The 25,234-nt window shown below is 34.4% G+C and overlaps 1 protein-coding gene across 2 annotated transcripts in view; it reads right to left on the bottom strand.

Moving 5' to 3' along the window:
- The window catches only part of LOC101360869 (cadherin-10), a 136,246-nt gene that overhangs the window by 63,069 nt on the left and 47,943 nt on the right, over positions 1-25,234 (bottom strand). For both annotated transcript variants that reach the window (XM_023738881.1, XM_004384605.1), the window contains exons 2-4: positions 3,613-3,907; positions 2,023-2,142; positions 1,465-1,632 (exon numbers count right to left, since the gene is read on the bottom strand). In XM_023738881.1, the coding sequence (XP_023594649.1) occupies positions 1,465-1,632; positions 2,023-2,142; positions 3,613-3,907 (583 nt within the window). The remainder of the gene's footprint in view (positions 1-1,464; positions 1,633-2,022; positions 2,143-3,612; positions 3,908-25,234) is intronic.

Here is a 25,234-nt window from a genome sequence, read left to right as displayed (position 1 = left end):
CAGGAAAGCTGGTGATAGGGAACCCAAGGTTGAGAAGGGACAGTGTTGACATGTCATGGGGTTGTTAACCATTGCCATAGGGCAATATGTGTACTAACTTTAATGAGAAACTATTTGTTCTGTAAAACTTCATTTAAGGTAAAAAAAAAAAAAAAAAAAGAATTATCTATGTGAGATCAAACTGACAACAGCAACTCAAAAGCCTAGGGGACAGTGAGTTGAAGATAATGGTGATGGAATAATTTGGAAAAGGATAGTGAGAATAGCAGTGAGTTGAAGATAATGGTGATGGAATAATTTGAAAAAGGATAGTGAGAATAGCAGCACAACTGGAAGAATGTAATGGATGTCACTGAATTGTACATGTACAAACTTTCAAAATGGTGTAACTTTGGCTATGTTTATTTTCACCAAAAAAAAAGGTCCTCAAGGTCGAGAAGGGAGACTGTTGACATGTCATGGGGTTGTTAAGCAATGTCATAAAACAATATGTGTAAGGAGTGTTTTATGAGAAACTATTTATTCTGTAAACCTTCATCTATAGTACAATAAAAAATCAAAAAAAAAAAGAGATCTTTTAGAATAGTGGGAAAATTAGTTGAGTCTTTGTAGTGTCCATTGAAACCTAATATTAACCTCACTAGCTGCATGTGTAGCCAATTCATATAGGAAAAGGCGATAAATATGTGCAGAAACTAATGGTTCTTAACCTATTTTCAAATTATGAGGGCTAATTATGTAGCACAAAGTAGATTTAGAAATAGACCAGGGGATTAAAGGAATACAGAATGTTTTAGTTAGGCTACCATTTCAAATACAGTGATATTACATGCAGATTTGACTAATCTGTATCATGCTTTCTATAAAGCCTTTTCCTGCTGGGCTCTTCTAACATGTCAAACTACATTTTTAATTGGAAAATTTTACCCCAAAGATCGAATTTTCTTTATTAAACTTCTAAGTAAAAACAAACACATCCATTGTAAAGACATGGCTTTGACTTTTTTAAATAAGAAATTCTTTTCTTTTTCTAACTGAAAAAATACCTATAATGAGGGTTTGTGATCCTAAGTTCCCCTTCTCTATGAATGAAATGTGACTTAAATATTTAATTGTATCTTTTAATAACAGTGAAATCAGCAGGAAATACAAGTTTTGTTCCTTTTTGTAGCACACTTTTGATTTAAGTTAAATTATGCCAATTGCTTATTATTACTTTAAATGGTGCTCTAGTGGCACAAGGGTTAATTGCTTGACTGCTGACTGAAAAGGTCAGCGGCTCCACAAGAGAAAGATGTGGCATCTGCTTCTGTAAAGATTTACAACCTTGGAAACCCTATAGGGCAGTTCCACTCTGTCCTATAGGGTCACTATGAGTCAGAATCAATTCAGTGGCACACAACAAAAATTACTATTTTACTCTAAAACTTTTGTCTCGAAAAAAGACCATTAAAGACAGCTTACTTTGGGGGAAGCGAGGCGGATTGTCATTTACGTCAGTCAGTGTGATGTTCACTGTAGTGGTCCCGGATAAGCCACCCATCTGGCCACCCATATCTTTGGCCTGGATTACCACTTGGTATTGTTCTCTGTTTTCTCTGTTCATGTTTGGCAAAGCAGTCCTGATTATACCTTGAAGAAAATAGAAAAACTCTCGTTATTCTCATAAATTATCAATTATTATTTTATTAAGCCCACAAATAACATTTTAAAGGAGTGATTTTTTGAAACAGAAAATTTATTTTGCTACTCATTTTTATTGTTTAGAAATTGAAAAATGATTCATTGTAAATATTTTATAATTTGTGACACCTATTTCCTAAAGAATACCGTATGCATTTTATAGTGATCAAAACTCATGACCAATGACATAAAAACGGTTATATTCCCATTCAGTTCACTCAATCATTTAACTTTGAATTCTCAACAAGTGTTAACGTTAAAGTTTTATTCTTATTCTCTCATCTTCTTTCTACTTATAACGATCATTGTGTTAACAAAAAGTGATTCATTATTCCTAACCTGTTTCAGGCTCCACAGAGAAATAGGGTTGGCCTTGAAGTATGCTGTAAATGACTCTGGCACTGTTCCCATACGAAGGGTCATCGGCATCTGTAGCTGTGACTTGCACCACCGAAGTACCTGAAGTATCCAAATTCAGCTTAGTTCTGCATAGTAGCAGAAGGAGGAGCAAAAGCACTGGTTTTCATTGAAGACTTGAATGATTTTTGGCTTTAATAATGACCTCTTAAAGAAGCATTTATACATAATTTGGATGAAAATCATGTGTGTATGTGCTTCCGTGTGTATATATATAGTTTTATTACTGAAAAACTCAGAGTTCAATACATAATATATATTTAGTCAACAGGTATATTTTTTATGTATACAATTGGTAATGCTACAGTGTAACATAATAAATGCAGTCACTTTACATACATTCATGTTTGATGTTGAAATTTATACTCATGTAATAGATTTGTTTCATGTAAAGGGCACATCTAATCACAAAGGAGTAAGTATTCTCTTCTTCCCCCTCTTGGCTAATTAACTATAAAATAATTAACATTTCTCTAGAATAAAATTTTATGAATATATTAAATTCTAAACTTAGAAACATTCCAAAGATCGCAGGTTCCATGAACTATTAAAAGCTATTTAACGAAGTTCAGGATATTTAAAAGGGCTCTATAGTAAGGAAATTGGCAAAAGTATTTGGGATTAAGTGGAGTAAATATTAAATAACAATCCTAGAACAATATTTTTGAGAACTGCAGAGTTTGGAAATTGTTATTATAAATGTTCCAAGGGAAAAGAAAAAAAAAAAAGAAAGACTAGGAATTGTTTCATGGGTTTATACAACTTCAACCACATATGAGAAATCAGTCCATTTTTCCACTAAAACTAAAGATAGAAAGATAGATATCTATCTCCAAATACATTATCAGTGTTTCTTGGTGATTTTAATTATCTGCCATTCTTTATGAAATTAAAAAACAAATTAAAACAGTCTTAACTGTTTCACCCACAAATAAACCTTTCATTTATTTACACTTAACAGTGACATTCTGATTTGTTGAATGCTTTTCATGTCTTCTCTCTTACTATATATAACAGATGTAATGAAAAGATGGTTTTGAATTTCAAATAATTAGATCATCTGAGTAATTCTTTCATTCTTATTGTCTCAATAACCAAGATAGATTCTTCAGGTAAATTATGACTAATGTATATAGGCTGTATATTACATCTATGGTGTTCTAAACATATTTATAATATGTTTGCTAGCAAGATTTCACGCAGCTGTTATCCAAATCCATAGGACAAAAAAATGTGTATTTTTACAGTTTTCTCCTGAAGTTCACTGACATTTTCTTGATTTTTGATGGAAATATCTACTGTCTTGTGTTGTAAAAATTTAGTGAAAATGCGTTAAACTTTTTTTTTCTGAATCATTGTTTACCAAATGAGATAATTAAATACTTATTCTTTGTAAGGTATCAAAGATGATTTCAACAAATTGATCAAACTATTTTAAGATTTTCTCAATTTTTTTTTTTTTTTTTTTTTTTACTTTTTGAATGCCATCATAAATATTGTAAAGGGACTTACCTACAACGGACATTTCAGGAACAGTAGCTGTATAAATTTCTTCTGGGAATGTTGGCTCATTGTCATTGATATCATGGATTTTTATCACAAATTCAGACTCTGGTTCTACTGGTCTCAAAGTTCTTCTGTTAATAGCTTGTGCACGCAGAGTATAAAACGCCTTCTCCTCCCTATCAATTCTTCTTGTGGCATGAATGTCACCTGTTTTTTCATCAATAATAAAAAGAGTACCAGCTCCATCTCCAGATAAAATATATTTGAGTGATCCGTCTCCTTTATCTTGGTCTGAATGAAGCTAGAGGAAATAAAAAAAGAGCATAGCCTGATACCGTCTAAAGGTACATAAATACTGAAAAGATTCATAAAAGGTCCTTGGGATAATGGAGACAGTTGTCTGAATAATGAGGTCAGCTGCCTTTAGTACTTGAAATGAGACTTGTATAAGTTTGTCTACACTCTTTTATACACATTAACAATAGCTTTTGGCATATCAGTGTAACTTGTACTCTGAATGAAAAAAGGCAATAAAAATAAACCAAACACACTCCCCTTTTCCCGTTACTTGATAAATAACCATTTGATGAGCAAATAACTCCTGATAAAAACATGTCATTAATCTCGATATGTTTGTATAAAAATTGCTTCTATCAGCTCTTTCTTGTAAATGGAAAATTCTTATACGCTCATATTGTGCAGGAATTCATCTCCAATAAACTTATTGTTAATTTTTGAATTTCTGTTAGGGAATTAGTGATATCTTAAGAGATGAAGTATATAGAAAGTCGTATAAGACTGCTCCTACTTTTGGAAACATCATGCATCATAATTTTGGTCCATACAAAAGACAGCAACTGCTTCACAGATGATAGCTGGGCTCAGAGAAAGAGTATAAATGGGTGTCCAAATAACATGACTATACATTCTAAAGTTATAAATCAAGTTAATAAACTGTAAAATAAAATATATTCTAGCTTCTTACCTTATCAAATATATCTTCTTAATAACCTCAAAGGACAGGTTTTGTACAGGAACAAGGCAATGCAGGGCAATCCTGTTTCCTGCCCCCTTGCCTGTGTCCACAACACTAATTTTCTGGAATCAATTAATCACTGCAAAGAGCTTTGCATGCATTCATGTGGACTTCTCAGCCCAGTGCACATCCCAGCTCAGTGCAATTCCCAGCACACAAGCCCATGTCATGAGAAAATTATATGATTTTTCAACAGATGCCCATTTAGCCCACCCTGAGAGTTAGAGGTACACATACCAGAGGGTGAGTTTGGCCTTGGGGTAACTGGCCTGGGGAAGAGAACCTCCCAGGACCTGGAAGTAAGCTCAGAGTTATTTGGCAGTTAATACTGTTTTGTTCTGTTGCACATAGGGTCGTGATGAGTCAAAACCGACTCAATGCCACCTGACAAGAAAAAGAACAACAACAACAGGTCCCAAATATCTAGATTATGGTCTGTAAAGAGATGTGTGGGTTCCAGGTGAGTATGTCTCCTTCCTGCCATTGAATTCTTACCACGAAGGGAGGGGCTTCCCTACAAGAAGACTAGTGCATGGCTTTGTAAAACACAGGAATTACAAGTTTTTGTTTAGTTTTACCACCCAGCCAATATAAATTTTATATCCTAGTATCACAGTTCTATTATTTGCAATGAGAGAGTATGATGTTTTAAATGTATAGATTTTCTTAATTTCTACAAAGCATATTGCAATTTAGATACCAATACAGACATGTTTCCTTTTTAATATGCATCAACAATGTAGATGGAGCCCTGGTGGCATAGTGGTTAAGAGCTTGGGTACTAACCAAAAAGTCAGCAGTTCGAATCCACCAGCTGTTCCTTGGAAACACTATGGGGCAGTTCTACTCTACCCTATATGGTCACTATGAGTTGGAATCAACTCGACGGCAACTGATTTGGTTTGTTTTTTGGTACAATGTAGACAAAAGCTAGAATAGGTACACTGACCTATAGCCTACAAAATTAAAAATTGGAGACAATATCCTTCAACTATGCAAAAAAATTGTATGGAGTTATATACTGACCTAAATAGATTTGATTTTTTTTTCCTTTTTAGATAACTTACATTAACAAACATACAGCAACAAATTGGTAGCATTTTCTATTAATAGGGATTTTTGGGTCTACAAAAGCACAATCAACTTTTTGGTTGTTTGTGTGTTTGTGGTAATTAACACTTAGCCATTAGTTATGAATAAAACTCAATTGTTATCTAAATAACAGAAATATCCATTTTCTTTATAATGGATAAAGAAAACCTCAAATGGATATATATTTGGAATAAAAATCATGTAACAAATAGCTTCTTAATGAATTTTAGGTATTCATAAAGTATTGTTGAGAAACTCAGAAAATAACTGCTTTTAACTAAAACACTCTCAGAAGTAACATATGACTGTGCTGTTCCAGTAATCACTCTCAAAAAGTCATGATATTGATGCTTCTTAGTAATTGAAAATAAGCATAGCTGCCAGGAAGCTTTCTGACTCTGTGAATGTGCAACATAGCGGCAATTTTCCAAATGTCAGATCTAAGTATTCTATATTTCTTGTTCTGTCCGGGCATCAAAATCATTCAAAAAAAGTTTATCGATATTAGTAACCATTTGGTCAGAAAACTTTGTTCTTTAGTAGACAGTTATGATGTTTATTGTCTATTCATTCAATAATTTCAGCTGAAAAAAAATTTGTTAACTCATAAGAATAAGCTTATTTATAAAATAAATCGATAACTTCATTCTAGGTGATGAGGGCTATGGAGGACTAAAGTACTGTTTATCAACAGGCATGAGTGAGGATTTCCTTAAGCATATGACATCTAAGTTACCAGATAAAGAATGAGTCAAGGTTTGGAGCTGAGAAAATTTTACATTTTATAAATTTTACATTTCATAAATGTTACATCTTAGAAAGAACGCTGGCTGAATATAGAGCATGAATTTGAGGTGGAGAAGGATGTAAAGCAAGACTAAAATCATTAAGACCAGTTCTGCTTTCCTAATTAGTAAGACATGCAAAAGAGTTGCTAATATGGTGAGATACAGTTTTTATACAGTTCTGTTTTAGAATATAAATTACAGCAGGGTTTTTACCTTCACTTACACTATAAAGAGTTGAAATAAAATCTTGTAATGGGACCACATGCTGTGAAAGTTTCTGTTGGATTTGAAAATTGAACATGGTAGGAGGTAGTAGAGTATCAAAGGGATGAAGTTTGAAAGTTTGGCCATGGCTTTGACTGACAAAAAACGAGAAAAATTCTACCTTTTTCAATGGGAATTAGAAGCAAATTAGACCCATAAATTTACAATTTTTGAGCTTAAGAGGCCAGATTTGCAATACTTTTTCTTGAGCTATTAGAGTTTGCATTACTAATAATTTGAATTACAAAGAAAATAATCCCTTCTTTTATTACAAAAAAAAACAAGTGAACATTAGCACTAGAATAAAGGGCAAAAACGGCTATATGTGGGGGACTGACATTAGTCTATGATTACCAAAAGATGAACTTTTTAAAAATATATTTAAGAACTGGACACATATATAATTAAAGCTGTTACAACATATAGTTACTACAATAAGTGAGGCAGAGAGATGAATTTCTATTCTGAGAACTGGGGAATTACTTCCTTCCCTGGTTAAAGCTGAAGGAAGGCAAGTGCTAACTAATAATAGGAGTGTTGATGTTGATACTGATTTCCTAATACATACAGAAAGAGGTTAACGCCCAAAGTTCTTTAGGTGGAGTCTCCTGCATTATGTTTCTTCTCTTTTTTTAAGTTTCTTTTTATTATTTAAATTATCTCTTTATCTGCATATTTTCTGCACCCTTTTCTTGTTATTGTCTCTCTTCCTCATTCCTTGTGTGATACAATGTTATGTCACATTCCAACTCATTTAGTTAGTGAAGATCAGAAAAAAGGTTAGTCCTTACAAATGCAGTTTTCTCATTATTTTTCTCTTTTTATTTGAATATTGAGTATCAACACTTGGATTTATTGAAAACTTAACTGAACAGAATCAGTTGTTTACATTGATGAGAAATGGAGTTATGGATCATACGCCAAATAACTTACACCATCTACTTTGAGAGAAATAGATTGCATATTGATTTGACCTTGTGCTGTTTTTTTCACATGAGACATTAAGTTTTCCTTAAACATAGAAACAATGTCAGATTATTGTGGCTTTAGTTTCTCTGTAACACCTGTTCTCGGGTGTGAAACATTTGTGCCACATATCTTTAAGAAGAATTTTATGTTAATGTTGACCTTTCTTTCCTGGAAGAGAGACTATTAAAAATTCACAACCTGCTGTGTTCCTTGTAAATTCACAAGCAGATAAAGGACATGGCAAGATACATGACAATTAATGAAAATAGAACAACTGTTACTGCGCTGCCTATTTAAAAGTCATTTTCTTATTAACTTTTCAAATTTACATACTTTTAAGTATAACTCATTGTTACATTTGCTTCTATTGAATAGTTTAATATTTAAAACTAAATAATGTATTGAATTTAAAGTAGTTTAAAAAACAAATTAATGAAAGCATATTTTGAAATGTGACAGTTTTTATAATAATTTTGTAGCATTCCAAATAAACTACTAATCTCAAGATATTGACATAAAAGGAAGTTTTTAAGCTAAGAGAGATCTTGTGGCTTAACTAGTCTAATACCAAATGTTTTTTAAGATGAAGTGACTGAGATCCAGTCTATTCTTACATCAAGCCAAAGTTAAATTGAAATTACATACCAGGATAGGAGATGTGTTCTGGAAACTTTGCCTCTCAATACTGGTCATTTTTATTTTCCAGTTACAAAAAATGAGGATATGTTATTAAAAGCAATCAAATTATCTAAGAAGTACAGGGAGTTAAAATAATTTGTTACCAAAATGGTAATAGATAAAAATATTTTAGCTTATATGTTCACCCTTCTTTAAGAAAAATGACTAACAATTAAAGAAAAAAAAGAAAAGCCATACTTCGGCCATATTATCAGGAAGAATCAATCCCTGGAGAAGGACATCATGCTTGGTAAAGTAGAGTGGCAGCAAAAAAGAGGAAGACCCTCAGTGAGATGGATGACACAGTGGCTGCAACAATGGGCTCAAGCACAACAATGATTGTGAGGATGGCGCAGGACTGGACAGTGTTTTTTTCTGTTATACATAGAATTCTTTCTTAGTCATCTAGTGCTGCTACAACAGAAATACCACAAGTGGCTGGCTAAGTCAGAATCTGGTACCGAGAGTGGGGTGCAGTTCTAACAGAGACCTAAAATATGGAAATGGCTTTGAAACTGTGAAAGGATAGAGGACCAGCAGCAGCAGAGAACCTGCATCGGTGGAGAAGAGGCAACGGCAGAGAATCGGCAGCAGCGGAACAAGGAGACCAGTGCCAGGTGGCGCTGGAGCCAACCAGCTGAGCGAGGGAGCTGAGTGCCTGTGTGCAGAAGGCTTCCTGGCAGAGTAGGGCACCTCCGGGCACTTAGCAGTGGAGCTACAGAGCTTTGGAACACTTGCCCCAGCAGGGCAAATGTGGGGCATGAGGCCGAGGAGCTGAGAGGCTAAGAAACCAGGAAACAAGCTGAAGAGACAAGGGACACAATGGCCCTGCCCTCCAGACTCTAGGTATTGGCCACACTCTCCAGATTCTGAGTGAAGGCCCCTCGGCCCTGGGGCTCAGCTCCACCTTCCAGGCCCACTAGGACAGCAACTCTGCTCCCTCGGCTTTAGGTGCACCATTCTCCCAGTCCATCTGAGTGGCGACTCCATCCTTAGAAGCACCAGAGGCCATGGCTCCACCCTTTGAAACCCCTGAGGTCATGGCCAAACCTTTTGAGACTGAGGCAGCTCGGCTTCTTGTATGGATGGGAACCAACATGACAGCACTTAACAACATTAATACTACCAGAAAATATCAGATTACTGGTTCAGAAGAATTTATATTGTTATGTGACAATCTTTCTCATTCAGGATATTGATACTTTTTTATATATTGTAAATGTTGGTGTAAGATTCCATTCTAAAAACTGGAAAAAGGCAGTACAGAGAATTAGATTACATTTGTAATGGATATATTTGTTCTTTAAAGGACACATTTTGATCAATGAATTACAGGAACTGTTACATTTTAGTAAGAGTATTGTTGTGTGCCGTCCAGTAGATTTTCGACTCATAATGACCCCATGTAACAGAATAGAACTGCTTCATAAGGTTTTCTAGGCTGTAATATTTAAGGGAGCAGATCACCAGGTCTTTCTCCCACAAAGCCGCTGGGTGGGATCGAAACTCCAACTTTTCGGTTAGAAGCCCAGTGCTTAACAGTTGGGCCACCAGGACTCCTTTAGTAAGAATGTAAAGGGCTAAAATTAACTACCTGAGTTAAAAAATTTCTGCTTATTTTTGTTTGTGTTCATTAATCTAAAAATATCAGAAATTGTTGAATATGTCTTCTAATGTACAGTGGTAATTTTATGCCTACTTTTCTTTCAAAGAGCTAAGATACTCGATACTTGTTTTTAAATAATCCAGAATCTGGCAAATATGCTATGCTATTCTGGTGGCATCAATATTGGCATTCTGCTCTAATTGCTCCAGTAAGTAACATGACATCAAGTGTGAAATAAAGCATTGAATCAAATAACTTTAAACTTATATCCAATAAAAAATATTGGTGGAGATGGTCCAGAATCAGGAAGCATCTGAAAGCATGTTAAAGCCAGCAAACACAATCTGGTCAGAAATAAATAAGTAGTGACTCATTTTGTTGGGGCTGAGGAAAAAGGGTGTATATTGCAGACTTTAAATTGGACTATGTGAAGTTCACAGACTCAAATTGGAAAAATAATCCCCCAAGTGTAGTTTGTTCTATCCAGGGCATTTTTATTAATATTAATAATATAGGAAAATATAGACCAATTTTATAAATTCCAATGAAACAATAGGTCAAAGAAAGAAATAAAGATAATGGCTAAATTATTAATAGAACAAATTATACATAAAATTATGATAATTTAAAATAGTGCATAGTACATAATTTAGATTGATGAAGTACTCTCCTGAACAATTTATTTCTGGGACCAGAGAAGTATAGAGGATTTAAATGATGGTTGAACACTCAAAGCTTAGTGCTTGCCAGGCAAATTAAGTGGTGTTTTTCACATTGGAGCAGGTTTCTTAGAAATCTCATCCAAAAGTAAAAACGCCAAAGGGGACTGGATTCAACAGCTAGGGAAATCTCTTCCCTTTTGAAGTTATTCTAAGAGTGCAGCCTGATGAAAGTTGACCTGGTGTGTATTAGCCTGCCTGGCAGGTAAGTCCAGTCTGGGATGGTCCTCAAGCTGGAGGGACCCTCTTTTAAGCCATATGGATTATTCGATATCATACAACAGGTCAGACTTCTTAGCACAGAGCTCTACAAAATGCCAGACATCATCTCTTGCTAGCACTGTGGATTACACACACCTTGAAATACGTCATGTCTCAAAGGAAAGAGCAGATTTCCTTTGCTAGCACTGCGAAGACACCGAGATTATATTGAAGACATCTATTTAACTTTGCCATAGACATGCTTTTTATAGGGCATTATCTGCTTCAAAGGGCAGCAAACATATTTTTGTAAAAATATAAAAATAAAGGAAGCAGAGACAGTTCCAAAGAGGAAAAAAAACCCAGACAGAGCTGAGAAGGGCCCATGAATCAGTGACATACAGACCTGTTTTGATTTTATCTCATAATAATAGATGCTATGCGATCAGAGCTATTTGACACTGCTTACCGCTTCACTGCATAAAGTATGCCTATTATACAGAGGACTTTGCAACGGGTGAGAAAAAAGATCTTCAAATATTTTGAAGAATCTTACAAGATCTTAAGTAGTGTATATATTATACAGTAGATACACTCAGTCTAATGTATTAGCTTATCCCTTCTATTAAGAGAGTTATTGGGGAAACGATTTAGAGAAGGTTCATATTATTTCAGAAGCCTGGCATCCCCTTTCTTATAATTCTGAAAATCGCTGAGTTACACAAGGTATCCTCTTGTGGCCTGAAAATGACATTGAATATTTTTATACCTTAGTTTTTCCCACACTTGGAGTTTTCATCAGCATCTCAGATGAACAATATAGGGATATATGTAAATTGATATCTAAAAAAGGTGTCAAGTAAATGCAAATTATTTAAAACTATGAGATTCATTTTTGATTAATAAGGTGAAAAGAAATTAGAGAAGAATTAGTGACAGTAGATCACTTTTTTTTTATGGGATATACCAGTGGCTGGGAATCTTTCTTCCTTTCACCAAGAACGGAAAGGCGGAGAGAGGTGTGAAAGCAAGAAGAGAGACAGGTATTCATTGAATGAGTTTATTTACATAAATATTTGTTGAACTGGATTGAATTAAAATGAAGAGAATGATAGGAATCCTAAACATGGTATTTTAGGCCTTAAAGATTTTAGAGACTTTGTGACTGAGGCAGTATTTGAAACTTTGTGGTCTCTAAGGATTGTAAAGATGTTTTTATCTTGAAGGCTATAGAGTGACAGGTGCATGACTGGGTGCCCAAAGGAGAAGGACCTGGTGACTGTCTGCTGTCTCTAGGGGTTATGTACAAGGAAAGGATAGATGAAAGGGAGTTTGGATTCTTATTGTTTGTTGGATTTTTTGAGACAGTGACTGAAATGAGAATGTAAAAAAGGATATGAATGCTCTCCTAGGGAAAAAAAAAGTGTGTGTAAAACAAAGTTACATGCAATATCATGGACTACAAAGATTCTTGAGTTATAGTCATAGGGTTGTTATGAGTCAAAATGGATAGATGGCAATGTGTTTTATAGCCATTGTTGTCAAGTGCTTTCCAGTTCTGACTCACTGCAACCCTGTATACAACCGAAGGAAACACCGCCTTGTTCTGTGCCATCCACACAATTTGTTGCTATGTTTGAGCCCACTGTTAAAATCACTTTGCCAGTCCATCTCGTTATAGCCATAGACAATTAAATTAAAAGACCCCTATTTTAGTTCACTTTTCTGTGTTTTCTACAAAGTACAGAAATTGAAGAAGCAATATAGATGTTCTCCCCAAAAAAGAGGCTAGCTCATTTGGCTGAAAGACATTTATGTCTTTATCAGATGAGAAAGCCTATTTTCCAAACTTGTCAGACAATATTATGCCTCCTTCCTACAGCATATATCTATATATCTACATCTACATCTACATCGATATACTATACCCCCCGTCAGGATGGCCAAATAGTCGAAACTGCTGCGTTTAGGTTGCAGTCTCCCTTGGAGGTGTGGGTTTGAATACCACTCCTGACATGACAAAATTTGGAGCCCTGGTTGCACAGGGATTAAGAGCTTGGTGTTAACCAAAAGGTAGGCAGTTTGAATCCACCAGCCACTCCTTGGAAACTCTATGAGACAGTTCTACCCTGTCCTATAGAGTCACTATAAGTCAAAATTCACTTGATGGCAACGGGTTTGGCTTTGGTATATATATTATAATTAAACGTAAATCAGATTTTGACTAGATTTTTTAACAGCAATATTGGGTATTATAAGATAATGACACAATTTCTAAAATTTTCTGAGAGATTATTTTGAACATAGAATTATATGCTAATTGTTAGGTGCCATCAGGTTGGTTCTGGCTCATAGTGACCCTATGTATATGTTTCTGTGATGTTGGAAGCTATGCCACCAGTATTCAAATACCAGCAGGGTCACCCATGGTGGACAGTTTTCAGCAGAGCTTCCAGACTAAGACAGACTAGGAAGAAAGACCCAGCAGTCTACTTCTGAAAAAATTAGCCAGTGAAAACCATATGAATAGCAGTGGAACATTGTCTGATATAATGCCAGAAGATGGGCCCCTCCGGTTGGAAGGCACTCAAACGACGTCTGGGGAAGAGCTGTCTCCTCAAGGTAGAGTCAACTTAATGATGTGGATGGAGTCAAGCTTTTGGGATCTTCATTTGCTGATGTGGCATGACTCAAAATGAGAAGAAACAGCTGCAAACATCCATTAATAACCCAAATATGGAATGTAAAAAGTATGACTATAGAAAAATTAGAAGATGTCAAAAATGAAATGGAACACATAAGCATCGATATTCTAGGCATTAGTGAGTGGAAATGGACTGGTATTGGCCATTTTGAATCAGACAATCACATGGTCTATTATGCTGGTAATGACAAATTGGAAGAAGAGTGTCACTTTCATGTTCAAAAAGAATATTTCAAGATCTATCCTGAAGTACAATGCCTTCAGTGATAGGATAATATCCATATGCCTACAAGGAAGACCAGTTAATAAGACTATTATTCAAATTTACCCATCAACCACTAAGGCCAGAGATGATGAAATTGGAGATTTTTACCATCTTCAATTGCAATTGATTGAACATGCAATCAGGATACCATGATAAATACTGGTGATTGGAATGCAAAAGTTAGAAAAGAAGGATTGGTAGCTGGAAAATAAGGCCTTGGTGAGGAAAACAATGTCAGAGATCATATGATAGAATTGTGCAAGACCAATGACTTCTTATATTTTTTCAAAAATAGAAAAGGTGACTATATACGTAGAACACACCAGATGGAGTATGCAGAAACCAAATCAACTACATCTGTGGAAAAAAAACTACAGGAAAGCTCAATATCATCACTCAGAGCAGGGTCAGAGGCTGACTGCAGAACAGGCCATCAATTCCTCATACGCAAGTTCAAGTTGAAGTTGAAGAAAAGGGGAACAAATCCACAAGAACCTAAGTATGACCTTGAGTATATCCCACCTGAATTTATAGACTATCTCAAGAATAGATTTGATGCATTGAACACTAATGACCAAAGGCCAGAAAAGTTGTGGAATGACCTCAAGGACATCATACATGAAGAAAGCAAGTGGTCATTAAAAAGACAGGAAAGAAAGAAAAGACCAAAATGAATGTCAGAAGAGAGTCTGAAAGTTGCTCTTGAACGTAGAGTAGCTAAAGCAAAAAATAAAATAAAAAATAAAATGGTGAAGTAAAAGAACTGAACAGATTTCAAAGGGCAGCTAGAGAAGACAAAGTACTATAATGAAATGTGCAAAGACCTGAAGACAGAAAACCAACTGGGAAGGACACACTTGACATTTTCAAGCTAATAGAACTGAAAAAAAAAGTCAAGCCACGAGTTGCAATATTGAAGGATTCTATGGGGAAAATATTAAATGATACAGGAAGCATCAAAAGAAGATGGAAGGAATACACAGAGTCACTGTACCAGAAAAAATTGGTTGAAAAAGAAAAAAATTGATTGACATTCAACCATTTCAGGAGGTAGCATATGATCAAGAACCGATGGGACTAAAGGAAGAGTTCAAAGCTGCAATGAAGTCATTGGCCAAAAACAGGACTCCATGAATTGATGGAGTACCATTTGAGATGTTTCAACAAACTGATGCAGTGCAGGAAGTGCTCACTCTTCTATGCCAAGAAATTTGGAAGATAACTACCTGGCCAACCGACTGGAAGAGATCCATATTTGTACCTATTCCAAAGAAAGGTGATCCAATAGAATGCAGAAATAATCGAACAATATCATTAATATCACACACAAGTAAAACTTTGCTGAAGATTATTTAAAAGTGATTGCAGCAATACATTGACAGGGAACTGCCAGAAGTTCAAGCTAAATTCAAAAGTGGATGTGGAACAAGGGATATCATTGCTGATGTCAGATGGATCATGGCTGAGAGCGGAGAATACCAGAAAGATGTTTACCTTTGTTTTATTGGCTATGCAAAGGCATTCCACTGCGTGTATCATAATAAATTATGGAAAACATGGAGAAGAATGCGAATTCCAGAACACTTTATAGTGCTCATGAGGAAACTGTACATAGTCCAAGAGGCAGTCATTGGAACAGAACAAGGGGATACTGTGTGGTTTAAAGTCAAGAAAAGTGTGCATCAGGGTTGTATCCTTTCACCATACTTCCAATCTGTATGCTGAGCATACAGGATTGGAGGAAGACTCATCGAAAAACTGAGCTATGCAGATGACAAAACCTTGCTTGCTGAAAGTGAAGAGGACTAGAAGCACTCACTGAGGAAGATCAGAGGCTACAGCCATCAGTATGGATTATACCTCAACATAATGAAAACAAAAATCCTCACAACTGGACGAATAAGCAATATCACGATAAATGGAGAAAATATCGAAGTTGTCAAGGATTTCATTTCACTTGGATCCACAATTAATAATCACGGAAGCAACAGTCAAGAAATCAAACGACACATTGCATTGGGCAAATCTGTTGCAAAAGACCTCCTTGAAGTGTTATAAAACAAAGATATCATTTTGAGGACTAAGTTGTGCTAAGCCAGGGTATTTTCAATAGCCTCATTTGCCTGCAAAGGTTGAACAATGAATAATGAAGGCCGAGAAGAATTGACACCTTTGAATTATGGTGTTGGCAACGGATATTGAATATATCATGGACTGCCGGAAGAATGAAGAAATCTGTCTTGGAAGAAGTACAGCCAGCATCCTCCTTAGAAGTGAGGATGGCAAGATTTTGTTCATGTACTTTTGACATGTTGTTAGAAGGAACCAGTCCCTGGAGAAGGACATCATTGTTGGTAAAGTAGCAGTCAGTGAAAAAGAGGAACATCCTCAAGGAGATGGGTTGGAACATTGGCTGCAACAATGGGCTCAAGTATAACAATGATCATGAGGATGGCACACAACCAGGCAGTGTTTCATTCTGTTGTACATAGGGTCACTATGAGTCGGAACTGAATTGATGGCACCTAATAGCAAAAACATCATTTTCTATAGTGTTGTTTTCAACTTATATTCATTCTGCTTTTAGTAAAATAGGGCCAATTATTGGTTGAAAAGAAGGGTTCAGAATATTTCAATATAATTTTGTGCTTAATTTCATTTATGATCTCCTGCCCCTATCACATAAAAATAAAGACAGCACACCATTAAAATTCCATTGCTTAATTTCATCTTTCAGCTGAGATGTTTGCTTGCATCCTTTAGTCATTAGTCAACGGAAAAGAAAACAACATGAATTCACATTGCTTATTTTCAATCAGTTAAAAAAAACAAGGCCCAAAGTTACTAATGAGAATCTCTAATATGAGAATAAATAACTACTTCATTTTCTGCAGCAACTGGTGATATTCCAACAAAACCTTCCCTACTGAATTCAACAATTACTTAAAAATTGGTGTAGTCACTAAACAAAATAAGATGAATGGAATGGATTGAAGATGCAACTAATGATGCATAGCAGTTCCCTGAAGCAAGAACTGAATTTAATTGTTTTTAACCCCTTTGAGAAGTCATTACAGTGATTTGATACTTTGCTTAAAACTTTATAACATCCTCAGATTTCAATTTTTGGAACAAAGGGAAAGTAGAAAAATAAAATATTCTTGTGTCTATTAAATTCTATGTGATATAAGGCAAAATAAACAGCACAAAGAAATGAAAGAGAAAAATTGCTTTTTTTTTTTTTTTTGAACTGAGAATACAAAACAAGTACAAGGTAAAACAAAGAAAACTTAAGTGGTGAAAAATCTGTAAGGTTTTCAGTGTAGAATATTAAGAATTACTTATGATTTTGGCAAAACATCCTGTAACTAAGGTTGTTTAATGCAATGTTTGTGTATTTTATTATTTCAGCATATTTGGTTATACAGAAATGATATCTTTTAAAATAGTTAATTATTATGAGATACTACTGGTTTTTGGAATTTTCCAGAACATTCAAATTTCACATATTCTTCCAGACTCCTATTTAGGGTTAGCTACAAAAGACACTATGCCAAAAAAATCACAATATATTAATTAAGGTAATAAAATATATTGGGATGGATATAATAAAAAATAACAATGTTTTATTTTAGATAATATTACTTTATATGAATTGCTCTATTCAATATCCAAAGGAGGTAAGAATATAGTTTAGGAGATCATAAAATTCATAATGGTGAGCTATTTGATATTTGAACAAAGCAAAAGTCACAGTTAAGAAATAAAGCATAAAAATCAAGGGAGAAAAAGATACAGAGAAGAAAAAATGTAAGAAGAAGAAATATCCAGATTATTACAGTTTATATAATTTTGGTTTGAACTCCACAAAGTATATACATGTTAGTTAGGGTGTTTGATGATGAAGTTTCAGTTCTTAGCCTGCTGTGATCTACCAGGATGAAATTTAAGATTGCTATAAGTTGTCAAAATAGTTTACTTATTGTGTTTAAAGATCTCGGTTCTTTTTTCATGAGCCTAGGATTTTTTAATCCTATCCTGTAAAAAAAGGAGCTCTGGTGGTACAAACAGTGAAGCACTCAGCTGCTATCTCAAAGGTTGGTAATTCAAACCTAACCACTAGCTACGCAGAAGAAAGACCCTGCAATCTGCTGCTGTAAAGATTACAACCAAGAAAATCCTATGGGGCAGTTCTGAACATGAAGTCCCTATGAGTGGGAATCGACTCGAGAACAAGAAGAAGAAGGTCCTGTAAAAAACAAACAGTTTGCTTAGGGTGGAATGGGGAAGGGGGAGGACTGCCTAGTTTGAATGATTTGTTTTAACTGGTCTCTTATTACGACAATTGTTCTCAAAAAAACACGCATTTTCTTTGTATTTTGTTTCATTACTGCACACAAATAAAATGTACTGTTAAGAAACAGGTATCAAAGGAATTACTTTTCCCTTTTTTAGCAGAAACAAACAGGTAAGAAAAATAGGCTGTTATTATTTTACTCTTGGGGCAAATCACCCTACAAACTTGTTTCAGCTAAGTTGCATATCACGTTCATGGCAGCCCATTCCAGCAATGAATGGGCATTTGCTGAAATTTAGTATTTGGTTTTAATACTGGTGAGCTATAAATATGTCTATACAAATGTATGTCTGGGCACATAAAAGAAACTTTTTTAATGAATTACACACCTTTTTTTAGCAACTGAATGCATAGCTATATATGCATAAATTGACCCTAGATCAATATCCAATCAACCATACTTCCACCAGAAATTTCACTATTTGACTGATTCACACTGCAGACTCTCTTATCTTAATAAATGTGTTTATTGAAAGAGAATACTCAAAAGATTTCAAGTCAACTACAAATCTATTGTGGGATGAAAACAGAAACAGTCTTTGCCGATGCAATTAAATTTGTGGTTCAACTATTACCAAAAATGGAAGCATCTGAAAATGCAACAGGTGACATCAGAATGGATGGGTTTTAAAGAGAAAAGTGAATTACAAAACGAAGCTTGGAGAGAAAATCCCTAATTTCATAAGAAAAAAAAATGTCACTATCTAGTTCAAAATTACTATCCAAAAAATGTGAGGTGAACATTTTCATTTGGAACCACTCAACTCATTAAGATGAAAAACAAAATTCACTTTCTTTATTTTATAGGCCAGATTTCAGTTGCCATATCGTTTCTGGCCAGGGAACAAATTATACATGTGGTCATATGTTCTGTGTTTTAAAGTGTGACTGTTTTTAACATGTTGCTACTTCTATATCACTGCTCTTAAATGACTTACTAGTTTTCATTATTTATCAGCAAACTTGTGAACATCTGATATGCTTCTTGCCTTTAACTTAACATTTTCAGATTTCACTTTAGTAATCTATGATCCCAGCTGCTCAACTATAAGCAAGTCTTTCTTTACTTTCTGTTGATTAAATTAAAAACAAGGCAACGATGTGACATTTGGAAATATTTCACACTGTGTGTGTGTGTGTGTGTGTGTGTGTGTGTGTGTGTGTGTGTGTGTGCCCATCCAGGTCTTGTGTGTGTATATATATGTATGTATGTGTCTGTGTGTATAATCTTCTACACATTTCCTTTGGCTTGCATGTTTTCTGCAAAATATTAAACAGGCAGATTGGTAGGGAAATATGTTAGGAAAGAATTCCAACCGCCAATAGAGCATATGGCCAACATACAATTATTACTTATGCTGCCACTTCCATTTCTATTTCCTTTAGCTGTATCTTTTGTACTTGCATAATTGAATTATATATGCTTTTTGATAGAAGTTATTGTATTTTTGTATTGAGTGTGCCCCAAATTTTAATAATGTTACATTTTTGGATGGGACTTGATAGATTTTAAAGAGCTTGTGCATTCATTATCTAATGATGATTTTCAACATTACATTACAACTTTACAATTTACATGTTATTATTTCCTTTAGAATATGGAAACCATGATGCTGGGAGATTAGGCCATGTTTTCAAGAAACCTTGACTGTAGTGAGTTAAAACTGCTGGGATTCCTTTTCTATAAAAGGTTGTCTGTATATTTAGAGTAAAACACTTTCAGCTTAAGAAGTTAACGCTAATAGACTCATGCATCAATAAGAACCCTGTAAACAAAAATTAAATAAAGAAAAATTGTGGTTTCTCTGTGATATTTTACATATAATGGACTTATATGTCAATACACTATAATGAAATAATCCAAGTTTTCTGATTATACAGTGCTAGATTTAAATCCTAGCTGTGTAATTTATAAGCTAAATAACTAGATATGTTAATATTTCTTAACTTCTCTAAGTCTTAATTTTCCTCTTGGTAAAGTAAGTATAACAATCTTGTTTGCAATAGTGTTGTGTAGATTAGAAATACAGCATGCAAAATGCTTAGTATTACTGGCACAGGTTGCCCTCAGCAAATGGTAACTAGCATTATTTTTAAGACTTAATGTTTAAAATTGCTAGTTTTGATTTTTGTAAGCACATGCTAATTTTATATTAGTACATGTAGAGTAGAAAAGGTAACAGAATATGTAAGAAATTTTTGAAAGAAGTCATCTCTGTGGGATTGACAAGAATTTCATATTCTACACTAGTTACTTCAAAAATGCATATTTGTTTAGTATATTTTGCATTTATTTCATAATCAAGAAGAATTAAATTAAAAAATTGTATGAGAAAAAGTGAAGGCAAAGTTCAATGGGAAGATGCAAATGACTATACTTTACTCAGTAGTTTTAAAGTAAATGAATTCTGAACTTAACATCAGGATTGTTTGTCTGGTGATTATCTGGAAAGGAGTTCTGCTCCCTCATCCCATATTGTAGTAATTCTACTCAGCTTGCCTCTACATGTAGCCACCCCCTCTCTCCCACCATCATATGAAAATAACAGCACTATGTTTTCAAAGAATAAAACAACTGTGGTGTTTAGAACGTTGCCTAGAAAGTTCCCACATTTGAAAATTAATGCAGATTGTTCGGAATGATGGGCAAATCAGAACAAAGAAAACCACAGGATAAAATAACTGAGGTAAGATCAGTCAATCCCTAGAACATTCTGAAAAAGCTCAAGCTTGGAGCAGCAAATCATAATATTATAAACAAATCATGGGAGAATGACCAGAGTAATTATTAATAATCAGTCATCAAAACACCAAGAAATGTCAGTCTCATGTTTTTATACTTACTGTGGACCATAACCAAGGTTACATGTTAGAATCACCTAATTTTTAAAGCAAAATAAAAAAAACTAACCAACCAACCAAAGAATCAACAAACAAAACCATACCTGAGTCTGACTCCAAAGTTACCTTGGAAGAAAGGCCTAGTGATATATTTCCGAAGAATCAGTCATTGAAATCTCTATGGAGCACAGTGGTACTCGGACACACATGGGGTTGCCATAAGTCAGAATTGACTCAATGACAATAAGTTTTGTTTTGGACAAGTTAACTAATTTTAGATTTTTCATTTGGACATGCTTATAGGCATGTGGAGTCAGCAATGAGAAATATTAATATAGATTTCAAGGATAATTTAATCTAGGGATGTAATTTTGATGTCTTCATTCTACATATCTCAGTTATCCAATAGAGTAGTCAGAATCCTAGCCACATTGCAAGGGTTCAATAGTTATTGATATTAAAATTATAAGAAGGGCACAATATAAAATAAGGTATGCCAATACGTTTGACCAATACATTATATGAAATTGACATATTCCTTGAAACACAAAAATTAGAAAAACTGACATCAAGAATAAATGGAGAATCAGAATAGCCTATATATATTAAAGAAACTGAATACATAATTAAACTCTTCCTACCAAGAAAATTCAAGTCCCAGATGGCTATTAAATTCTATTGTTTTTGTTTTTGTTAGTTGCCATCAAATTAAATTCTATTAGACATTTAATAAATAAATAATAGAAATTCTACCAACTGTTTCAGAAAACAGAGGATAATTGAATATTATTCAACTTATTTTGTGAAGTCCACAAAATCTATGTTATTGAAGTCAGGCAGACATTATAGGAAAAGAAGACTACAGAACAATATATTTCAATAGTTTAAATGCAAACATCTTAAGCAATACCTTATCAAATAAAACCCAGAAATTTATAGAAAGTGTAATACACAACCGAATTCAATTTATTCCAGGAATACAAACTTAGTTTAGTATTCAAATATTTAAAAATCAATCTGTGCAATTTACAACCTTAACAGGAAAAAGAAGACTAATTACGTTTATCTCAATAGATGCGGAAAAAGCATTTGACATTTTCAACAACATTTGATGATAAAACTCTCAACAAACTACTAATAGAAAGGAAATTTCACAAACTAATAAAACACATCTACAGGGAATGCCTACAGTTAACATCATATATAACGTAGAAAGACTTAATGCTTTCCCCCTAAGGTTGGAACAAGGTCAAGATGTTTGTTCTCACCATTTTCATTCAAATATAACACTGAAGACCCTAGCCTTTACAATCAGTAAAAAAAAAAAACAAGTGTAAAAATTAGAAAGGGAGAAATAAAACTCTCTTGTTACAATAAATAATAATTTGAAATAATCACAAACCTACAGAAAGTTAGAACTACAGTATGAATAACTTCTTTTTTCTTAACCACGTGTGAGTAAGTTGTCAACATGATTCACCATAACGCTCGGTTCTTTAGCTGATATTACCTACAAACAAGTGGATTCTCTTACACAATCTCAAGTCATCTGTCAAAATTACTAATGTAACATTGATATAATCTAATCCTCAGTCTCCGGTCACATTGTATCATTTGCCCCAACAATATCATTTAAATGTACTAAAAGTGTCAAACTCAGAGGCACACATTGCTTTTAGTTATTATGTCTTTTTCGTTTCTTTGAAACTGGAATGGTTTGACAGTCTTTTCATAAATCCAAGACTTGAAAAACTGTTACAATTACAGACAAGTTTTTTTGTTTTTTTTTTGCAGTATGTTCCTCCACATGGGTTTTCCCGGTAGTACTATGTTCTTATTGTAGTCTATTAAGAGGTACAATAAAGTTTTAATTTATTTACTGACAATGTTCACTGTGATCACCTGATTATGTCTTCTCCACTGAAGAACTATAATTTTCCCTTTGTAATTAGTCCACTTTTATGGAAGCTTTTAAACAACTATGTAAATACTCCATTCCTCATAAAATTTTCTAGTTATTAATTAATTAATTTACTTATATATTTATGGTTTAATGGTTTTGTATCTTCTTCAGTGAGTTATTATGGAGCTCCAGTCTACTCTGTAATGCATGGGGTTGCATGAGTTTGAATCAACGAGACAACAGATTTGGTTTGGGTTTCAGTGGGTTACAATCCATCCCTAAAATAATTTATCTTTATATTTAAATTGGCCTCGATTTATCCAATTGGATTTTATTCAAGTTTCATCTGATCCCTTTAGACAAGTTTCTTTCATTTGTTGGGAAAATCCTTGCTTTCTTGCACAATAACATGGGTCAACTTCATCTTGTATACTCCCTACTCAAGCTATAGTGCCAGCCATTACTCCAAAGATCTCTGGTTCTTGTTAGTAAAAAAAAAATGGTACTTAAAAAGCAAGATCTGTTTATTAGGTGCTCTCATTGCTATTGCGGTATTGCTATCCCCAGGCCTTTTTATTAGACACAGCTAAGATAAACAAACACATACACCTACACTATAAATATATATGGATATATTTTTATATCAATCTATATAAATACATCGAAAACCAATCTATCTAATTTCAATCCAACAGTACAGAACTCATAGTAGGTTTTTTGTTTTTTTTGGTTTTTTCCCCTTTCCTTTCCTTATTTGTAACCCTTTCAGTGACAGAGAAAATGCTGGCTACAATTGCCCTTAATATATTTATTATTATATCAATCCTCCTGTATGTAACAAATCTCCTATTATCTGCTATTATCACTTCTCTTATAGAGACCTCATTTTCCTTCTTAGTTTACAACTCTGTAACCCCTGCTCAGAACCTGACTCCCCACACTTGGCTACCCACTGTGAGTACCCATCTCATACTTTTTGGACTCTCACCATTCATAACAGTCTTCCTCCCTTTACAAAGGCATTCCTTACCTTGTCAGACTGATACATCAACATCAAGCTGCCATCTGTAAAGGCGCCTGCTCACCCAGATTAGGTTCTGAAACCTAATTCTGTGCCACTAAAGATCTTTCAACCCCAATAGTAGATATCTAGTTTGTTCCTTCCCAGATGAATTTACAATGGAATGGAAAGGAAGGAAAAGAGAAGATAAAAGGAAAAGAGGTAAAATTATTGTTATTTAGACAACATGATTGTGTTTGTAGAAAATCACAAGGGATCAATTAAAATGAACAAACAAACAAAATCAACTTGGTAGAATGAATAAATTTATCAAGGCCACAGTAAATAAGTTTAAAATACAAAATAAATTGTAGTTCTATATACCAGATACATACCCCCCATGCTTCTGTCAGTTTATCATTCTGTGGGGCTTGCCTGTTGCTGTAATGCTGGAAGCTATGCCACTTGTATTCAAATACCAGCAGTGTCATCCATGGTGGACAGGTTTCAGCTGAGCTTCCAGACTAACAGAGACTAGGAAGAAGGGCCCGGTAGTCTACTTCTGAAAAGAATTAGCCAGTGAAAACCTTAGGATAACCGGGGGAACATTGTCTGATATAGTGTCAGAAGATGAGTTCCTCAAGTTGGAAGGCACTCAAAAGACCACTGGAGAAGAGCTGCCTCCTCAAAGTAGGGTCAATCTTAATGAGGTGGATGGAGTCAAGCTTTCAACACCTTCATCTGCTGATGTGGCTTGACTCAAAAAGGAGAAGAAACAGCTGCAAATTTCCATTAATAATCAGATCATGGTATGTATGAAGTAAGAATAGAGGAAAAGTAGAAATCATCAAAAACGAAATAAAAGGCATAAACATCAATATCCTAGGCATTAGTGAGCTGAAATGGACTGCTGTTGGCCATTTTGAATAGGACAATCATATGGTCTACTATGCCGGGAATGATAATTTGAATAGGAATGGCGTAGCATTCATCATCAAAAAGAGCATTTCAAGATCTATCCTGAAGTACAAGGCTGTCAGTGATAGGATTATATCCATACGCTTACAAGGAAAATCAGTTATGTATCAACCGCTAAGGCCAAAGATGAAGAAACTGAAGAGTTTTACCAACTTCTGCAGTCTGAAACTTGTTGAACATGCAATCAGGATGCACTGATAATTACTAATGATTGGAATGAGAAAGTT

Source organism: Trichechus manatus, unplaced genomic scaffold (assembly GCF_000243295.1).
Source record: "Trichechus manatus latirostris isolate Lorelei unplaced genomic scaffold, TriManLat1.0 scaffold00124, whole genome shotgun sequence".
Taxonomy (NCBI): Eukaryota; Metazoa; Chordata; class Mammalia; order Sirenia; family Trichechidae; genus Trichechus; species Trichechus manatus.
This window is presented reverse-complemented; position numbering and strand designations above follow the sequence as displayed.